General features: G+C 38.2%; 1 protein-coding gene across 1 annotated transcript in view; it reads left to right on the forward strand.

Annotated features, from left to right (window-relative positions):
- LOC129721622 (uncharacterized) overlaps positions 1 to 16,830 on the forward strand; it is a 37,363-nt gene extending 20,533 nt beyond the window's left edge. Inside the window, exon 4 of the mRNA XM_055674382.1 lies at positions 15,795 to 16,830. Within this exon, the coding sequence (XP_055530357.1) occupies positions 15,795 to 16,094 (300 nt within the window). The 3' untranslated portion in view covers positions 16,095 to 16,830. The remainder of the gene's footprint in view (positions 1 to 15,794) is intronic.
- The last annotated feature ends 1,173 nt before the right edge of the window (positions 16,831 to 18,003 follow it).

Below are 18,003 nucleotides of genomic sequence, written 5' to 3' on the forward strand. Positions count from 1 at the left end.
CATGGGTTGACCTGTCGGGGTTTGAGACTAGCACGATAAATCGAATTTTTCACTGACATATGAGCCGTTGCGGAACAGAGTGGTCTATGTGCCATCGAGCAAATTGTTCAGGAGAAGCAATTTTGAAAAAATCTCTGAAAAAAATTCTGTTCAACGGATTCTTTCAAACAAAATGTTCTAATATAAAGGCTATGGAGTGGTTTAACATTGGGATACATAAAATTAACAGTTTCTTTGCGAAATCGGTGATTTTATCTCAGCAATGTACATAGACCACTCTGACTTCATATATATTTTACTGGAATCCTCGTATCGTTTCGAAACAGAGGGGTATATGTACATAAATATAAATAAAAAAGACGTTAACTCATATAAAATGGCTAGTGTCACATGTACATGGCATGTCACATCCCAAGTAACACACAAAACATGATAGAAAATGAGTAACAACAAAAGTAGTCATAAAAGTGTACTACAAGCGCAATTGAAAACTTGTGTTATTATATTTTGTTTGAAGTTGTTTTTCATCAGTAATACAATCGCATTTCGGAAACAAGCTCGTTTTTTCTGGTTTTGGAGATCTTTTTAATAACATGAGTTTAAGAATGACAATCACTATCACTTGGTCTTTTCGTAAGACATTACACCATCTAATAACAACACTAAGTACCTGTAAAATGCTTTTCCTTAGTACAATAGTCGTAGCATTCAACACCCAACTTAAAATTATTTGATCAAATAATTATTAAAATTATACGAACGATTTCTATATTCATTCGAAGCGGGTCAAAACGCGCCATCAAAAGATAAACAAAACGCTTGCAGTGTAACCAATATCACTTCAGATTTTTGTTATTGTATATCTAATAACGTTTTATAGTTTTGTTAGATTTTATATCCAGATAACCTTGAAACTATGCGAAAACAATTTCAATATTCAAGCGAAAGAAACAACTCTTTTTGAAAGGTTGAACATTATTTTTTGTCATCATTTTATAATCAATTAAAACTGCCACTAATAAAAGAAATTGCCGATCTAGTTGCACTGCGCAGACACAACACATTTGCGCATGCGCTGGTTAACAGTTGTCATGGCAACAGATTCGCGCATTGCCGTATTAGTACTCGAGATGTATTTTGCCACTTAACTATATCAAGTTGGCTTGCTTTCATGCAGTTATCGGTACTTGTTCTACTAGCCTTCATGTTTTGCGCTTTTCTGGTGATATTGATGTCATGGAATAGGTAACGTCAACTATTCTATACCAACGTGTGTTACTTGGGATGTAACATGTGACGTGTAACATTACATATAACACGACATGTTACATATTACATGATATATGACATGTTACATTTTTCGCGTTACATTACGTGTAGCATGTTACAAATCACGTGTAACATGTTTCAGTAAAACATTTTTTGCTCTGCAGTGCCCACTGCAAATGTTCAGGAGAGATTAAAAAAACTCGGATCTGGAATAAAATGACTGATCAGATTATGATACACTTTTGGTCCAATTCATGATTCAATTTCCATGATCATGAAAAAACGATATAGGGTAATTGTTCCATTATTCATTTCATTGAGCCGATATTCGCGAAGAATGCAAAATCAACAACAAATACAACAAATAAATAAAATACGCTTACGTCCTCTTATGGAATTGCCCAGCATTGTATATTAAGTAAGTTTAGCTAGATTTATCCTGAGTTTTGCAAAACAAACCATTTTTCACAACGCTTCCATATTCATCTCAAAACTTGAATTACTGCACTATTGTTCATCTCACGACGCTCCCATATTCATCACACTGTTAATCATGAATGAATTACATTATCATGAATAAACGTAGCTGCAGACCGTCGTAGTAGATTACCTAGGTATCTGCTGTAGTTGTTTACGTGCAAAATTGGTAACCTAGGTATTCACTGCAGTGCTGTCGATTTATGTCAATTATGTCAGGATATTTCAACATTTTCAGTTTGATTCTTACATATTAACAGAAACTGATTAGGCAACTTTTGATTTTCTTCAACACTGCGAAAACAGATGAAAATACATACAATTGAAATTTAAGATTTAAAAATACAGCTCATATTTAGGATTTAAAAATTCAACTCATATATATAATTAAAGCTTGTTTTTGAAAATTTAAGGTGAACATTTCGAAAATTAAAGTATTCTTAGTGTAGTGAGTGATTTTGTTTAGTGATTAAAATGAAAAGTGTTCCGCTAGTGATGCAAAAAACTTTGGTTGGCTGCTAAACGACTCCCATTGTAGCCGTGCTCTATACCCGGATTTTGATTTCTGAGGTAGGTGGTTAAAATAAATAGGTTTTCGAGTGCAGATGCCTGACTATAATATCAAATTTATGAGTTTTATGAGAAATCTGAAGTGAACTAAGAAGAATCCATTCCATGGATTAGTAGATTGATTTAGTTAGAAATATGCGTTTTTTTCCTGTTTTCAATTGTGTTTTCGTGTTGTATTAGATGAATATATGGGCTGAGATAAATAATGGAACAGTTCCCCTGTTTGAATGAATTTACGTTGAATTTGCTATAAATTGATGGCATAGAAACGCTCCCTAATGTCCAAACTGGTCTATGAATAAATGCAAAAAATTGTTTCTCTGGACGCTTTTGTAACCTCAAAAAAAAAAAAAATGAATAAAAATCATCTTCGAGAGATAAGGAGAAAAATGGAACCGTGAATGTTTTTTCAGCATTGGAAAGTGTTTTCATCTTGTTCTCAGCGTTCTTAAATTCCCGTTTGCAAACCATTAAGATAGCACAAAAAAAAAGAAAAACAAACATGTCTTCCTAATCCATAAATGGGTTGTGTAATGAATTTTGTTGAATTTCTCAATGACTATAATGCAAGTCAAGCATTTTTTTTATTTTTATTTTAAGCAGTAAATGTAAAGCTGACGATTGAAAAATGTATTAACTGGGGAAATAGTTAATTAGAAATTTACGAAAAATATAGTTCAGCAGGTGGGACCCGAACCCACAACATCAAATCTCCGGTCAGATGCGTTTCCGATTACATCACCGCCAGACGTATAAGTCGGCCTTGCTAAATAGCTATTTTGTATCGCTCGCACACTTTATCGCACGTCATCATTTACTCAGTAGAGAGTATTGTTTGGTGGCTGGCTGTTGTTTCGTAACTCTCACGTCACAGTAGGGTTTACTGCATCAGAGATCGAAAAGCGCCAATCTGTTGCCCTCTCTAACAACAGCAACATCTTGACGTGTTAGTCCGTCATGAAATATTCATCTTTCTTATTAATGACTTTAATGCAAGTCAAGCTATTTTCATTTCTAATTCAAGCAGTAAATGTGGAGCCCACCTGCTGGACTATATTTTTCGTAAATTTCTAACTAACTATTTCCCCAGTTAATACATTTTTCAATCGTCAGCTACACATTTCATTTTTTTGAGTTAAACAACCGTTACTCGATCATAATCTAAGAAGGTGCCATCAATTTAGTACGTCACGCAAACTTCGATCAAAATAACCCCCATTGTCCCCTTTTGGAAAAGAACGTCACGTCACGGTAACCTCCTCTCCATTAATATTAAATTTTGTTTTTATTTCAACTCTTCACTTCGATTCAGTTCATTCTTTAAAAAAGGTAATCAAAAGAAGAGAAGAAAGTCAAGCTCATCGATCTACGGATTTTAAAGATGACATATGCCTATCAGGTGATGCTTCTTTCATACCTTTCGCATTTTCATTTATCCACTATTATTTTTATTTTTTAACATTCTCCAACATCCCACAAATTCTCTCCTCTCCTCTACGAAACAAATCATCACACTTTTTTGACCCCCTCTTCTCTCTTTTGCACAACTTTGTGGATGCTCTCTAATATATCTTCTATCAGTATATTGTTACACTTCAAACACTATAGGAGAAAAATTGATTTGCAGATCCACATGTACTATTTTTTATACTTTAGAATTAGGTCTACATAAATTTATTTATGAAAATTTGCAGTTTTTTCGTTCTTGTGGATGAAAATGGTAAGGGCTGCTTTCGAAAGCAATTGTCAATCACTGTAAAAAATATTGGCTTCATTTTGTGTTACTATAAAATATACAACTCGAGGGGTTGTAGAAAAAGGTGACGTAAGACGAATATTGAATTGATTTCAACTCTTGTTTAACATATTTCACAACGCCTGTTATACACCGCCACAGTGTATCTCCAACAGTTACAAGGGTTCCACTTGCTATCGTGTGACGAACAAGAATGGAATTTAATTTTCTACACGCAGTCTTTTGTTTCGACTTGAGCGTAGATTTTTGCAATGTAGGCGGGGCGACGCAGACACGAGAATGAGTAACGAAACAAAACTCTTTGCCGAGTCAAAATATGTAGGCAGTGGAATTTATTACGTCCATGTTATTGTTATCCGTGTTCGGGAAACAAGGTAATAGCGAGGAAAGTGTATGGGAAAGCTCAACCTTGGAACTTCTCACCTATTATGACCGGTGCTTATTACGGGAGTCAATTCACGGTGAAATATATTTCACTTTCACGCTCACTTCACTTTTTTAGACCTATTCCCGATTCCACCTCAAGTGAGGTGACAAAAATTGCCTCCGTGAAGTGAAATTGAGAATAGGACATGTGAAATGAGATTGTTTCCCAGCTCAAAAATGCCTAAGTCTCAGATTTTTCCGTTTTTTTTAAACACCAGATCTTGACGTTTTCTGCATTTCTAAGACATTTGGCATCAGAAAAAAAATTGTTTTCGGTTTCGAAAAAGTTCTCGAAATAGCGTGCATTTTCTCATCGAAATAAAATTTAAACTTTGACCGCTTTAAAGCAAGGTTCGAGCTGTGATTCATTTCGTTACTGAAAAATAAATCCAATATTTATCATTAGATCACAAATCAAGCAATTTTTCTGATTTATCCCTTCTTCGTGGAATCATCACCGTTCAAAATGGTCGTGAAATAATTCCACGCGAAACGTCGCTTATTCCGTTTCCACTTCACTCATATGACACTCATAATAACCCAGATTTCACGGCAGATGTCACTTTGCGACATTTCTCTCACTTACTTGTGTCCCGTAATTGGACTGCATTCACTTCACTCTGATTTCACGCGTAGTCCTGCGTCAAAATTCATTACGCTTCATACACAACAGTGAACAGATTTAAGGAAGACACTTTTAGTTCGACTTCACCTCAGCATTTCAAATTCAGAGTTATTTTTTTGTTCACACAACATTTATTTGACACGGCACAATACAAAAATTCAGAGTTTTGTTATTTTTCAGTCGCAGCCGCAGGATGCAAACGCAACAGTGTGATATACTGTTGCATGGTTGAGAGTGTTGCACTCTTGCTAGAATTTGATTTTCTTCCTTCCAATCCGCAACACGATACAACATGTTATTATGTTACGTGGTTGAGAGCTCCATCGGTCCAGTTTCAATGTTTGCCAACGCGAGATGAGATAATATTTACGGAATGAAACATCTTTGCGTCTTGCGAAACTTAAGAAATGACAGAACATAAAAAAAGGCGGAGCCACTTATAACATTGGTCTAAACTAACAATGCGAAGCGAGATGATATTATGGTTGAAACCCATCTAAAAAAACTGACAAGACAAAGGATGATACCGTCGCACAGTGGTTCCGTTTTCTAAGAATGGCGGTCATAAATATTGTTTTCCTATGTTTTGAGCTCAAACCGTCAATCTTTGTGCATTTTCTGATGCTGAATTCAAAAATCACCTCTACTTTGATGTATTTTCTATAGGTTTGTGGCAAAGGGTCATCTAAATGTGCCTATACCAGATTTTACCAACTTTGTCCTTACAACTTTTTTTTACTATGCATTTTTTCCGACTGCCATTGTTTGTTGCCAGGAATTTTATGAGTGTATACATACAAAAGCAATGTGTTTCTCGATGTGTATTTGAAAATGTATTTGGCAATTTTTAACACTTATTTGATACGGCACATTACATACGAAGCTGCGAGTTTCTATTGTCAGCAACAGAATATCAGTTGAAATTGAAGGCTGTGAATATCGATTTCATCACGAACGAGCTGGGAATGAAATTATTTTCAGGTTCGATCGGTTGACAGTGGTAATACTGTGTTGGTTTAGCGATGTTTATGTGTTTGAGGATGTAGATGCTAATTTACTTCATCGGTTTTATGCATTTTGTTGGCACAGATCAAATGTATTCAACATGTTTCTAGACAATATCATTTTTTTTCACTGACAGGATTTTCAATGAGAATTGACCACCCGTGCACTCAATATCATTTTCAATCTGAGTGAATGAAATGGATATTGTGTGATAATCAACAAAATGTCATGAGAGTGAAGAGATAAAAATCCTTCTGCGCTTTGAACGTAAAATCATTGAAATCCTTCTTAAGCTGACCACGAAAAGGAACTGTTCTCACCTTCGTGATGTTATTATAGCGCGATAACAAAAGATCGATCTGCTCCACTTCATTCAACCAGGTAGCATACAAAAAATGACTCATTTTTATTTATTTCTCTCAAACTAGTCGGCAGGTTTCGGCAGCAAAACTGTGTTTCAGACATATAAACGAAACCTAGCGAACATTTTGATGCTTTGCACTTACGAAAATTCGCTTAAGGGTTATATACCTTTTTGCTATAGAAAAAAGAGCAAGGTTTTTAATATTTTTAAGCGTGTAGCATCTCTTTTATTGGATAAAAGCATTAATTTTCTGAAAGTTCAGTTATTCAACAACAACAAAACACTAGAAAATCTATAACGAGCGTCTTAGCAGAGTGATTGAGATCAATCAAAGAAATAGTTATCGGTTTCCGTTATACTCTACTAAATTTTTTGGAAATAAATATTGAAATTCAGTCCGCAAATATATATTTCGACTGTGACGTACAGTCTTCCTCAGTGCTTATGTGGACTGGTCCACATAAGCACTGAGGAAGACTGTACGTCACAGTCGAAATATATATTTGCGGACTGAATTTCAATATTTATTTCCAAAAAATTTAGTAGAGTATAACGGAAACCGATAACTATTTCTTTGATTGAACAACAAAACACGTTTGTTCATAAGAGAGACTGGCAGCACGGCTACATTGATTATACGTGCGATGGAGCTGCTCCTACAAGTTATTGTTTTGCAAGTGATTTATGTTGACAAATTTGCTGAAAAGTAAAAATAAGTGTTCTTCAATGATTTTTCTACATGAAAAAAGTGAAGTTTCAGTGTCCTTAGCATGAAATTGATAGATTTCATTTATGCTTCAAAAATGAAAAGCCAGCAGTGTTGTGTTGGTGTGAGTGCAGGCGTCGCGCTGGTTAGCACTGCGCTATGAACGATAGCTTTTGGAGACCGGGGCACGTCGATGTTACCATATTCCGGCAAGGAAAGCAATCATAATGGACTGTTTTGAGTGCTCAGATAAGTACCACATTAGATAATACATTGTTATCAACATTGTTTTGTGTGGAAAAAGGGCAGTTTTTAGTGCATTTGCGTACATCAATCCACCGATATATAGTGGAGGGTAGAGAGGCAAGATTTATTTGCTTGTGTGTACATGTGATGAAGTCGGTGCGATGGTTACTCGGCGGTGGTATGAGTGTTGGCGCGAATGAAGTGGTTGATGTGGAAACAAGTTTATTGAACGCTTGTTTTCATGCATTTGGCTAGTGGCTCGTCCGCACTGACAATGGGCTACGTTCATATAGTGAGCATCGCGTTTCATTCTAAGATTGTTTCAGATAGTGATGGGAAATATCGAGCGGAGTCGTTGACGATGGCATCGATTGTTTCCGAGTTTTTATCGATATTATCGAGAAATTACCGATGGCTTTTGACGTTTTCAATAGGACCTATCTGGCTTTGGTAACAGTGCGGGGTCACGGTAGCAGGGACAGTTTTTGTTTACCTCTAAGTTTTTCTTAAGTCTGTTTGACTGTGGTGAAGCAGTTAATAATTTTCCTATATGATGATTTTCATGTGCGGGAGGTGGATCACATGCTTTGTGCCACCTGCGACATATCGATGGTTGTCGTTGACACTAGGACTTTAGCGGTGTTATCGATGGGAGGCGGTTGTCGATGTTAAAGATGGGTACCAATAACTTTTCTATAATGTAATGGAAAATATGGGAAAGATCACGAAAGATCTTTATTCTTGTACGAAAATAGACCTGGAACTGAAATTTAAAAAGCAGGGTTTTCTATAAACTGCACACTATTTACCAATGTCATTGTCGGACTATGGTGCAGTAATGATAGCCAAAATCTTATGCTTCACTTTTTCGATTTTTAGCTTTTGGGCAGATGTTTTATATAATACGTTCCAATTATGACTAGTTCGGCATTTTGTTAATAAATTTGATGAAACTTTGCCAGTTTTTCTATTTAATAGGTAACATTCACATCGAAATGTCGTATCCCCGAGCGTCTGCGTCGGTAGAAGGAAAAATAGCGGTCGTGCGTAATGCTTCGGTGTAAACCGCGTTTCCGGCTCGGGAGAGTTTTGCTCATATGAACGTTTTCGAAATTAAGTGATTTCGCGGAGTTTACCCAGATGCTTGTTCATGTCTCACCGAAGATTTCGTTCGGTCGATAAATATCGTGACTAACGAAAACGCGATGTATACCTTCCAAAGAATCGCGGCCAACGTGTACTCGAGATTGACAAATAGCTGGTTGCTACAAGTGGTAAAGGCTTCTTCACGCGCGTCGTACGCAGAGGATCGCGGTGTTTGGCAAGAAAGATACTCATGGTTCGTTTCCGTAATAAGCGCGCATCATTTTTATATTCCGTTTTTCAGGTGTGTTTTTCGCGGGATCGTTTTTTTAGAGCAGACGAAGTGAATACGAGAGACGTCGTTAGTCGATCTGTTATATAGAAAATATCCGGTTGACCGAACCTAGAGAGACTCCGCGTTTATACATTTCAAGAGGCCGTATTATCTTCAGATAGATCAACAACGCGCAATAGCTTTCGGTATAAAGAGGATCACCTTACGAGGAGATATCCGATCATTTGAAGTTGTCTCGATTCGGTCAAAGATCCAGTATCCTTGCGTACGATTTATTGTTGCGGTGTTACATTTTCAAACTGAATAAGTTCGAATCGCATTATGAATATCGCGGCGGATGTAATGAACTCAATGGCGCGACACTTGTTGTAAAGAACCCGACGCTCGAAATCAGCGCATCGTTCACCAAAACGAACCCTGCTGTATACCTTTCCCTTTCTCCAACATCCCAGTGATTTCTCGTGGAAGTGCAGAGGTGTTCTCGGCTTCCATAAAGCGAGTATCACGTCAACATTTTCCTATACAAACTCCTTCTTTGACCTGCATTCGGATGCGGCCGGCGATGGTATTGCCTGATAAACAGATTAAGATCATCAGTTTTTACACATTGAGGATGCATGTTGGTCCCAAGCATCATCTATTGGTTCTCTGTGTAATTACTGCTGATCTGGCAATAACGGAGTAGCAACCGCGGGCGGTCAATCATGCTCATGCTCATGCTCAACAACAAAACACGTTTGTTCATAAGAAATACCAATTATTCAGGGAGTAATGGCCGTTTCCTCGAAATGCTTTTTTGGCAGAGAGAACACGGCAAGTGATTACAATAGCATCGCAGCAAGTCAACTGATATAAAAAAAACTCACATTTTTTCATTAGTTTAGAAGTGTGCCGGATATCTGAACGATCATTTTCATAAGTATTTTGTTTTCAGTGCAAACAAGAACGATTCTCCCGAATAAAATATGTTTTGAGAGTTGAAAATTGCGTAAAAAATAAGGAAATTTGATTTTTGGCTTAATGACCTGTGGGGGAACCATAGTGCGTCGGTTTTAATCGAAGCTGACACAGGTGAAAATTTTACGTTTTTGAGTTTTTGATGGCAAACGATGCTAAATACTGTCAAGTTTCATCCTACAAAAACCGATTTCAAAGTTCATGAAAATTCGTTGTTTACTGAGAAATAAAAAAAAATGTTTTCCTCGAAACTATGAATTTTTAACCGTGCCAGTTTCAAACGAAACTGATTATGTCAGTACAGAATTATTTTTATTGAATTGCAACTGTGATCAGAATCCGCTAGAGATACATAATAGATTAATGATCACTGTGCATAAACAGCGATATATACACAACTAATCCTATTTCAATAAAAGGTCCGGCGTGTTTTTGCTCCGTCTTAGACAATAGTTTTACATGTCATTCGAAATGTTGGAACGTCTTGAGGAAGATGGCTAATGCGACTTCACAGTAGCATTTCAAATTCCATTCTCATATCTGCCATTAGCCAACATCAACACGAACAGACTTTTGCTGTCCCCCAGTCGCATAGCTGCAATATTCAACACGCAACAGCGGAATGAACTGTTTCTCCTCGTTACCTCCCCCCCTTCTCATGAATCCGGGCCTGCAACTACATGAAGGGTGTTATGGCCTGCCACACGACATAGCTCTTTGCAAACTTCGACATTAATGTTTTAACTTTTTGACCGATGAAAATAATGCACAGGTAGTAGTTCATGATATTGTCGATATCGAATTTTTTTTATGTCAAATGTCTCAGCATTGCATGAAACGTCGGAATCTGGTGTTAACTCGACTAATTTTTTATAAAAAATCGAGTTTCTGGGGCGAGACTTAGAAATCTTTAAGCTGGAAATTGAATATCAAAGTAAGGATTGGAATGCAATCGTTGAAATATTTATCACAATAGTGTTGTAACATGCATTCATTAAGGTGGCTCAGTCATTCTCCATTAGGGTGGTCTTTTTTCGTCAAAATTTTGAGAAAAATACGGAAAACCGAATTTGAATGGATTTTTTTTTTCGAGTCAACACCAGATCTCGACGTTTCATGCATTTCTAATACATTTGGCATCAAAAAAAAAAAAACTCGATATCGACAATTTTATGTATTACTACCTGTGCTTTTTTTCATCAATATTTTTCGTGAAACTTTGGCCGCTTTGAGGCACGTGTCCCGATGTTCGATCGAGCTGAAATTTTGCATGGGGACTTTTTCGAGAAGACGAAACTTTTGAGCCCTACCGCTAAACGATATTCGAAGGTGATTTTTTTTTCAGACATCTCATTAGCACTCTAATACATATACATCTTAAAAATGAGGGGTGTTCAAGTTTTTCTTGATACACGATAAAAATAATACTAATAATATTAAAGTTGACCAATTTTTGACCGTAATATCCTTTAATTGCATAAAAGATTTTTATATAATTGCAAACGTGCCACAATTGCAGTTGAACCGATAATGCTGTGAAGGTATTTTTCCCTTATTTATATTTATTCAATTACCTACTAGAGTCAAACTCAGATGTATTTTGTTACAGAGTCAAGGTCACATAACGTTTGCGGTAAAAAAATGGACGATTTTTCATGGGTTAACCTTTAATCGCACTGACGAAACTACTCATGCATCATTAATCATAGTAACCCATGAGATAGCAAAAAAAAAATTGACAGCTCTATCAGTCAAACTCTAACTGTGATGGCGAAAAAAGTGAAGCTACTCCGTTCAGAAGTGTGCGCGGACGCCTGGTATGCCCGTTCCGGCATCTACAACATCTTGACACTATTGGACAACGATCAGAGCATCGAAAGAAGGCCCGGTTCCGGACGGCCAACGACCCTGAGCGACAAGAAGCTTCAAAGGATGTTAAAGAGGAAGACCGAGGAAAAAGTGGCTGAATCGTTGCGTGCACTTGGCCGGGGGTTGGTGCATGCGGTAAAACAGTGAAAAAGTATCTGGAGAACATGGACATGCATGTCAGGAAGCGGCAGTCCTGTCCACTTGTCTCGGAGCTGCAGGCAATGACGCAGCGACAGCGGTTTAATAAGATGGTCAAGTCGATTTTTCCGGCGAATCTCGACGTTGCAGTGGTGATGGACGACGAGACCTATCTCACCCTGGAAGGCAACGATTAGCAGGGCACTTTGTATTTTACCTCCTCCGAGAAAGAAGCGAGCACCGAGGTGAAGTTTATTTCACACACCAAGTTTCCCAAGAATTTGCAGCTGTGGCTGACAATCAGCGCGAAAGGGATGTGAAAGTTGCTCTTCTTTCGCTCCGGGCTGGCCGTGAACGAGGAAATTTATAGAACGAAGTGCCTACCAGAAGTTGCGTTGTTCATCAAGAAATACCATAAGAGCGAAGACACGGTGCTCTGGCCAGTTTTGGCGTCGGCCCACTACTCGACGCGATCGTTGGAGGAGATGGAGCTGCTGAATATCGATGTGGTACCGAAGTCGGCGAATCCACCCAACGTCTCCCAGCTGCCTCCCATCGAGAATTTCTGGGCAAACTTGAAGCGCAAGATCTATTCCAACAATTTTGTCGCCAAAACTGAGGAGGAATTAATTAAAAAAAAAAACAAAGAAAGAGCTTAAAAACATGCCTACACGCATGTTTTCGTCCGCCATGGCGAATGTTACGGTTAACTGCCGGAAGACCGCTCGCAAGGGCGTAGAATTTTTCTGCAGATAAGATAATATAATTACCATTAATAAGAAATTTATCCAACTCAACTATTTGTTTTAGGTTTTTTTCATCACCATCTGAAAAAAGTCCATTTTTTACCGCAAACGTTATCGCAATGGAAATTTTCTTTCATTTTCATCACAGTAAACCCGTTTATAAAAGATCTACCGATTTGCAAGCGATCGGCGTTGAGCTATAAGACAATATACAATATCGCACGCTTAGCCTTGGGGCTAATAGCGGTCTCGATCAACTAGATTAGTTGAGAGAATTCGTTATCGATATTGTTTTCGGCACATTTTGTATGTGTAGGATAAGTACAAGGATACACCGTGCCCCAGTGCTGAGTCGAGAAAATTTCCAGCTCGAAAAGATCCTCGACTCGATCGGGAATCGAACCCGATATCACAACCGTGTGGGAGAGCTAGCCGACCGACATCGCTAACCACAGAGCCATGGGGACCACACTATACGGGGGACCACAGCCATAAGAATTCAGTCCAAATCTAAAATTCGCACTAGTTAGTCTTTGCAGGTTTTGCAACCTGTTTCTGTTCCTTTTAAATAACTTTAAACATAAATGTCATAATTTGATAGTGATTCCAACGACTTCATTGACGATTTGGATTTTTCCGTTTTTCCGTAAATAACTTTATGTTTATCGACTGATTAACGACATATTATTTATTTTCTGTGCAACAGTGAGCAAATTTCAAGTGCCAATGCCAATGGTTTTACGCGTTGACGTTTGTTCCCGTTTTCACTTACTACGTGCGACAAAGAAGTCAGAAACTTGCAGGAAAATGCTGCATTAACATAAAAGCTTAGTTAAATATAAAGAAAATTATATCATCATTTATTTTACTTAACGCACTGTCCTGTGCAACGTATTATTTTGTTGCGCTATTGAGAGCTCCATCCAGTTCCACTAAATGAAAAAGAAAACAAAAAGGATTTTCAATACAACTTTTCTTTGATTTAACATTGAAAAGATGTGTCAACTATTATACCACAAGTTTGGGGCAACCTTCACCTTTCGATCTAGACATTGGCGTTTAAAATCCGTTCAGTTGTCTTTTCTCCTCAGAAAACCTCTAAAGTGCAGGAGAACATCTTGCACTGCGAAAACAATTGCTCTCACACTAGAAAGCAAATCAACACACATGCTAGAAGAGAGCGACAGACGATTTTTATCTGCTGAGTTTCCTGGGGGCACCGCGGTGAAATCTGAAATCTCTCTCTTGCGAGACAATGAATTATGGTGTACTTTCTCACACGTGTGGACATCACGCACAATAATTACACTGCAGAGCTATCTGCGGTGCGTTTCACAGTTAATTTCTTGAGCATGGCAGAAGAGGAAAAGAGATTGGGAGAAACAAAATAGACTGCGTTGCTCGTGTCGCTCGTGCCGGTCGAATTTACTCTGGTGTAATTCGTTTTCGTAGTGTAGCTACACGAGGACTACACTTTTTCCCGGTAGGTTTTTTTCCCTTTACGGACTACTCGCCAGTGGACTCTGTGGTGTACTTCTGCGTTTTATCTGTAGAGTGATTCACCCCTATCATTTCTATCAGATGTGGGGTGAGCTGGAAGCGTGTTTGTCTCTCTGTAAGCTGGTTGAGGCACTTTGGAGTGGAGAAAGAAGCAGTGTGGTGAAAGCATTTGCTACACGCGGGCACCTACTAGAAGGGAAGTGCGCGGTGAATTTTTTCTCCTCTCCTTTCACATACTGAGGAGAATGACAAGCATGGTGGCAGTAACATTGTATGCATTGGAGGGCACATTTTTGTTACCCTTTTCGCAACACGCCATTCTACTAAAGTAAAACGTAGTACTATGTCAAAAAACAGTGACGATTACAATTGACTTGAGACTTGAGCATGGAGTGTTAAGGGAGAGATTTTGCATATGTGTGAAAAAAGGAGTTTAAAATGGAGCGTTACGTGTTAATTTGTTATTTTTTGTTTGCAACTTGTTGTGTCCAAAGAAACAAAAAGTAATAAAATCTTGCTCAAAATAACAAAATTGTTTTGTGTGTTTTATGTCTTTTCCGGACTCATTCTGTTCTTTATGACGGATATGTATATGCATATTTTTTTAATTCTATTTCTATTGTAAACCCATGCTATGTCATCTTTCTATTAACGCGGAATCCATAAATTACGTAACGCTAATCGGTAAATTTTTTTAATTCTATTTCTATTGTAAACCTATGCTATGCCATCTTTCTATTAACGCGGCATCCATAAATTACGTAACGCTCATGGGTAATAAATTATGTAACGCTCATGTGTATAATAAACTGAAGGTCAAGTTTCGAATCGGAATGTAGCACCAAGGCATTCCCTTTTTTTATTTTAGTACGATCACAATACTTGAACTGCGAAATTCAGCACTACTCGATTGAATCTGTTTTTGCGGGCAAAAATTGATAACTAAAATCCAGTACACACACCGTATAATCATTGTGAATACTTTCCGAACAGTTATTCTACGAAATCGGATCCAAACTTATGTGAGTTGTAAGAACACAATAAGTGATTAGGGCTAGAGTTTTGGCGCTGCATTTCTACTAAGTCGACTCCATCATTCCATCATTCGTTCTAATGTCTCAATGATCAAGTCGTTGCTTTCCGCAGAAGGCTTTAATTGCTTGGCAGAAATTGAGTATAAACCAACTTCCAACTGATTTTAAACTCAGTACAAGTTTCGCTTTCCTTTCCTCCTTCATAACAATGCACCAAGTCATACATTTTCTAGCGAGCCACACACAGTCGCAAATAGAAAGCAAGAGTTACAACCTTGCTACTACTGGTGCCTTTTCTACTACATCTTTTATTCATAACGCATCTTGCCGTAGAAATAAATTAATCCAGACCAGCTTGTAAGTTGTGATACCACTCGAAAGAATCGCACAAAAGTGACACATTTGGAAGTGGCATTCTAGGGGCGAGTTTCGCTTGCACGGCGAAACCCGGCAATTGATGGCTTTCCGTGAATCGTCATTTCCGCCCCTGGCTCGGTTCGCCGGAGCATTTTAAACAGCTTTCGCTACCAACCAGTTGCAAGTATTGCCTATGGGCGACATATAGAACAGCGCGTTTCTTAATTAATCGTACTTTGACATGGCAATTTCCAGTTTTAATTAAAACGTGACATCGGTGCTGTCACCACCGTCGTCGCAATCGCAATGCACTCCTCATCTGGCTTCGCTAAATTCTAACCTTCTCTTATTTGTTCGTTTTCTTCCGATAGATATTCCTGTACGAGCAGTCCTGCTCCCTTGAAGTGAAAACCGCGAAAGCACCACCAACGAGGACGACATCCTGCATGGCACTAATTCCGGTGTCAAGCACGGAAGCTCCAAAACCCAAAGGAATCCACCCAATTCTGTCGATTGTTGGCAAACATTTGGCTTCGCTGCTACAGCGGGACAGTGAACTGGTGCCAATCAACGCCGGTTCGCCAAGGATGAGCCGCCAGTCCACTCCCAGCCGGAATCGGGTGCTTCTTTGCACCCATGATAAGACTATCAGTAAAATGAAAATACTCTAAAGAAAAAACATTACTCATTTGTACAAGCAGGACACTTGGGGGATGTTTGCAATGCCCGCCAACCGCGTGACTGAACCAAACACATAATAATAAATATAAATGTTAATAAAAGTGATTATACAGCAATAGAACATTGGCAATCGAGCATGTTTGGAGTATGGGCTGCATGTTTTGCGGTTGCTGCCACATGAAAATAACAGCCAAAAGAGATGACCTGCTTGGTACTGACGTTGCCACCACACGCTATACTCTAGTGGCGAGCGGAAAAATATCATGCAGAAAAAAAATACATAACATTATAAATCGATTCACCCCGTCCACCGCCGCCGCCATATTCGTTGATTGGTGCTCAATAAAAATATAAACTTTTAACAATTGACCACACCCAAGCCGGGGGTACGCGGTAATAGCTTTTAAAACATGTGAACCGATTAGAACTCTGCGTATTTTCTACTCCCTTACCACCGCTTGAAATCGTGTCAACCTCAAAACATCAGCTTCGATTGACACCAGCAGCAGTCTACCAACTAGGGAAAGGCCATCCAGTGCGGCGAAAACAAAATTTATGTAACATGTGGCAATGAGTGTACGATCAATGATACCAAATATGAAAAAAATATCAATAAAACGAAAATAATTGTATGTGTAATGTGACTGAATTGAGCTACGTTTAATTGTCGAGCATTGTAATTAAATAATAATAATGATAATAAAAACATCAATAATGGATACAAAACCAATGTGGTTTTGATTAGTGTTTGACTACGGGAGGTTATAAAATCACTCACTAAAATTCAGGTCTCAAATATCCTTCCCAGCCTGATAAAAGGCACGGGCAGTCGGCCTTTAGAGATGCTTTCGATTTCATTCGAGCTGAAAATTCTTCCATTGCCAACTGTCAAAATTCCTGATCCACTGCAAACGCTATCCGATGAATAGAAGTGATATCATGCTTGTGGCTTTCGTGTCCCATTGTTTGGGGGCTAGAGAGCCTGGTCACGCCATTTGGCGTCCCTGCCCATCAACCCTGACTTTGTGAGAATGAGAACTTTCGAAACGTACAATTTTCACCATCATTGCACTAGGAGCTGAGTTTTTCGATTTTCATCTGCATGAAAATGAGGATTTTTGTAAAAAGCAAATCGTATTCTAAGGCTTTCTCATTGTGGATATATAAACTTCAACTGTAACCCTAACAAAAGTGAAAGAAAGTGTTATTTTTCAGAATTTCAGTTGCGAAGTTGCGTTTTTACTTTTCCGGTATTTCATGATTTTTCCTGTATTTCATGATGCTGAAAAAAACGACGAAATGAAAAGGCCGCAGCCATAATCATAAAAGGCAACATCGTCGACTTATCCTACCCAAAGCCAAAGGCGGGCTAATAAAGGTGGTGAAACTGAGCAGAGCATATGCTTTCGAAGAACAACATAACTCTGTGGTGGGGTCGAATGAAAATCGTTTCAGAAACATTTCGCGCTGAATTAGTACTTCGAAATTATTGTTCTTGGCATGGTGTTGCGTTCATTAGCACCACTGCCTGCCACAAGTTCTGGAGATGTATGGTCTCTGGCAAAAATGTGTGTTTCGTGTGCCTTAACAATTCCTTTGAACAAAACTTTCGTGTGAAATGGAGGTAACAAAAGTTAAGTACAAAAAACTAAATTTTAAGTAAGTTCCAAATAATATACTTTATAACTTTGTACTGAATAAAGATAGGATATATATATTTGTTCCACAAAGTTTCAAATTTTTGAATCTTCTACAACTTTTGAAGTAGAATACTTCTCTCAGGAAGTTCGGCTACATAGGGATGTGAAATGAAAATCTAAAACCGAAAAAAGTGAAAAATATGTCCAATTTCAAATGCTAATAAATCGGTTAGTATTCGATGGATTTCCTTCGTTCTTG

The sequence above is a fragment of the Wyeomyia smithii genome, chromosome 2, assembly GCF_029784165.1.
Source record: "Wyeomyia smithii strain HCP4-BCI-WySm-NY-G18 chromosome 2, ASM2978416v1, whole genome shotgun sequence".
Classification (NCBI taxonomy): Eukaryota; Metazoa; Arthropoda; class Insecta; order Diptera; family Culicidae; genus Wyeomyia; species Wyeomyia smithii.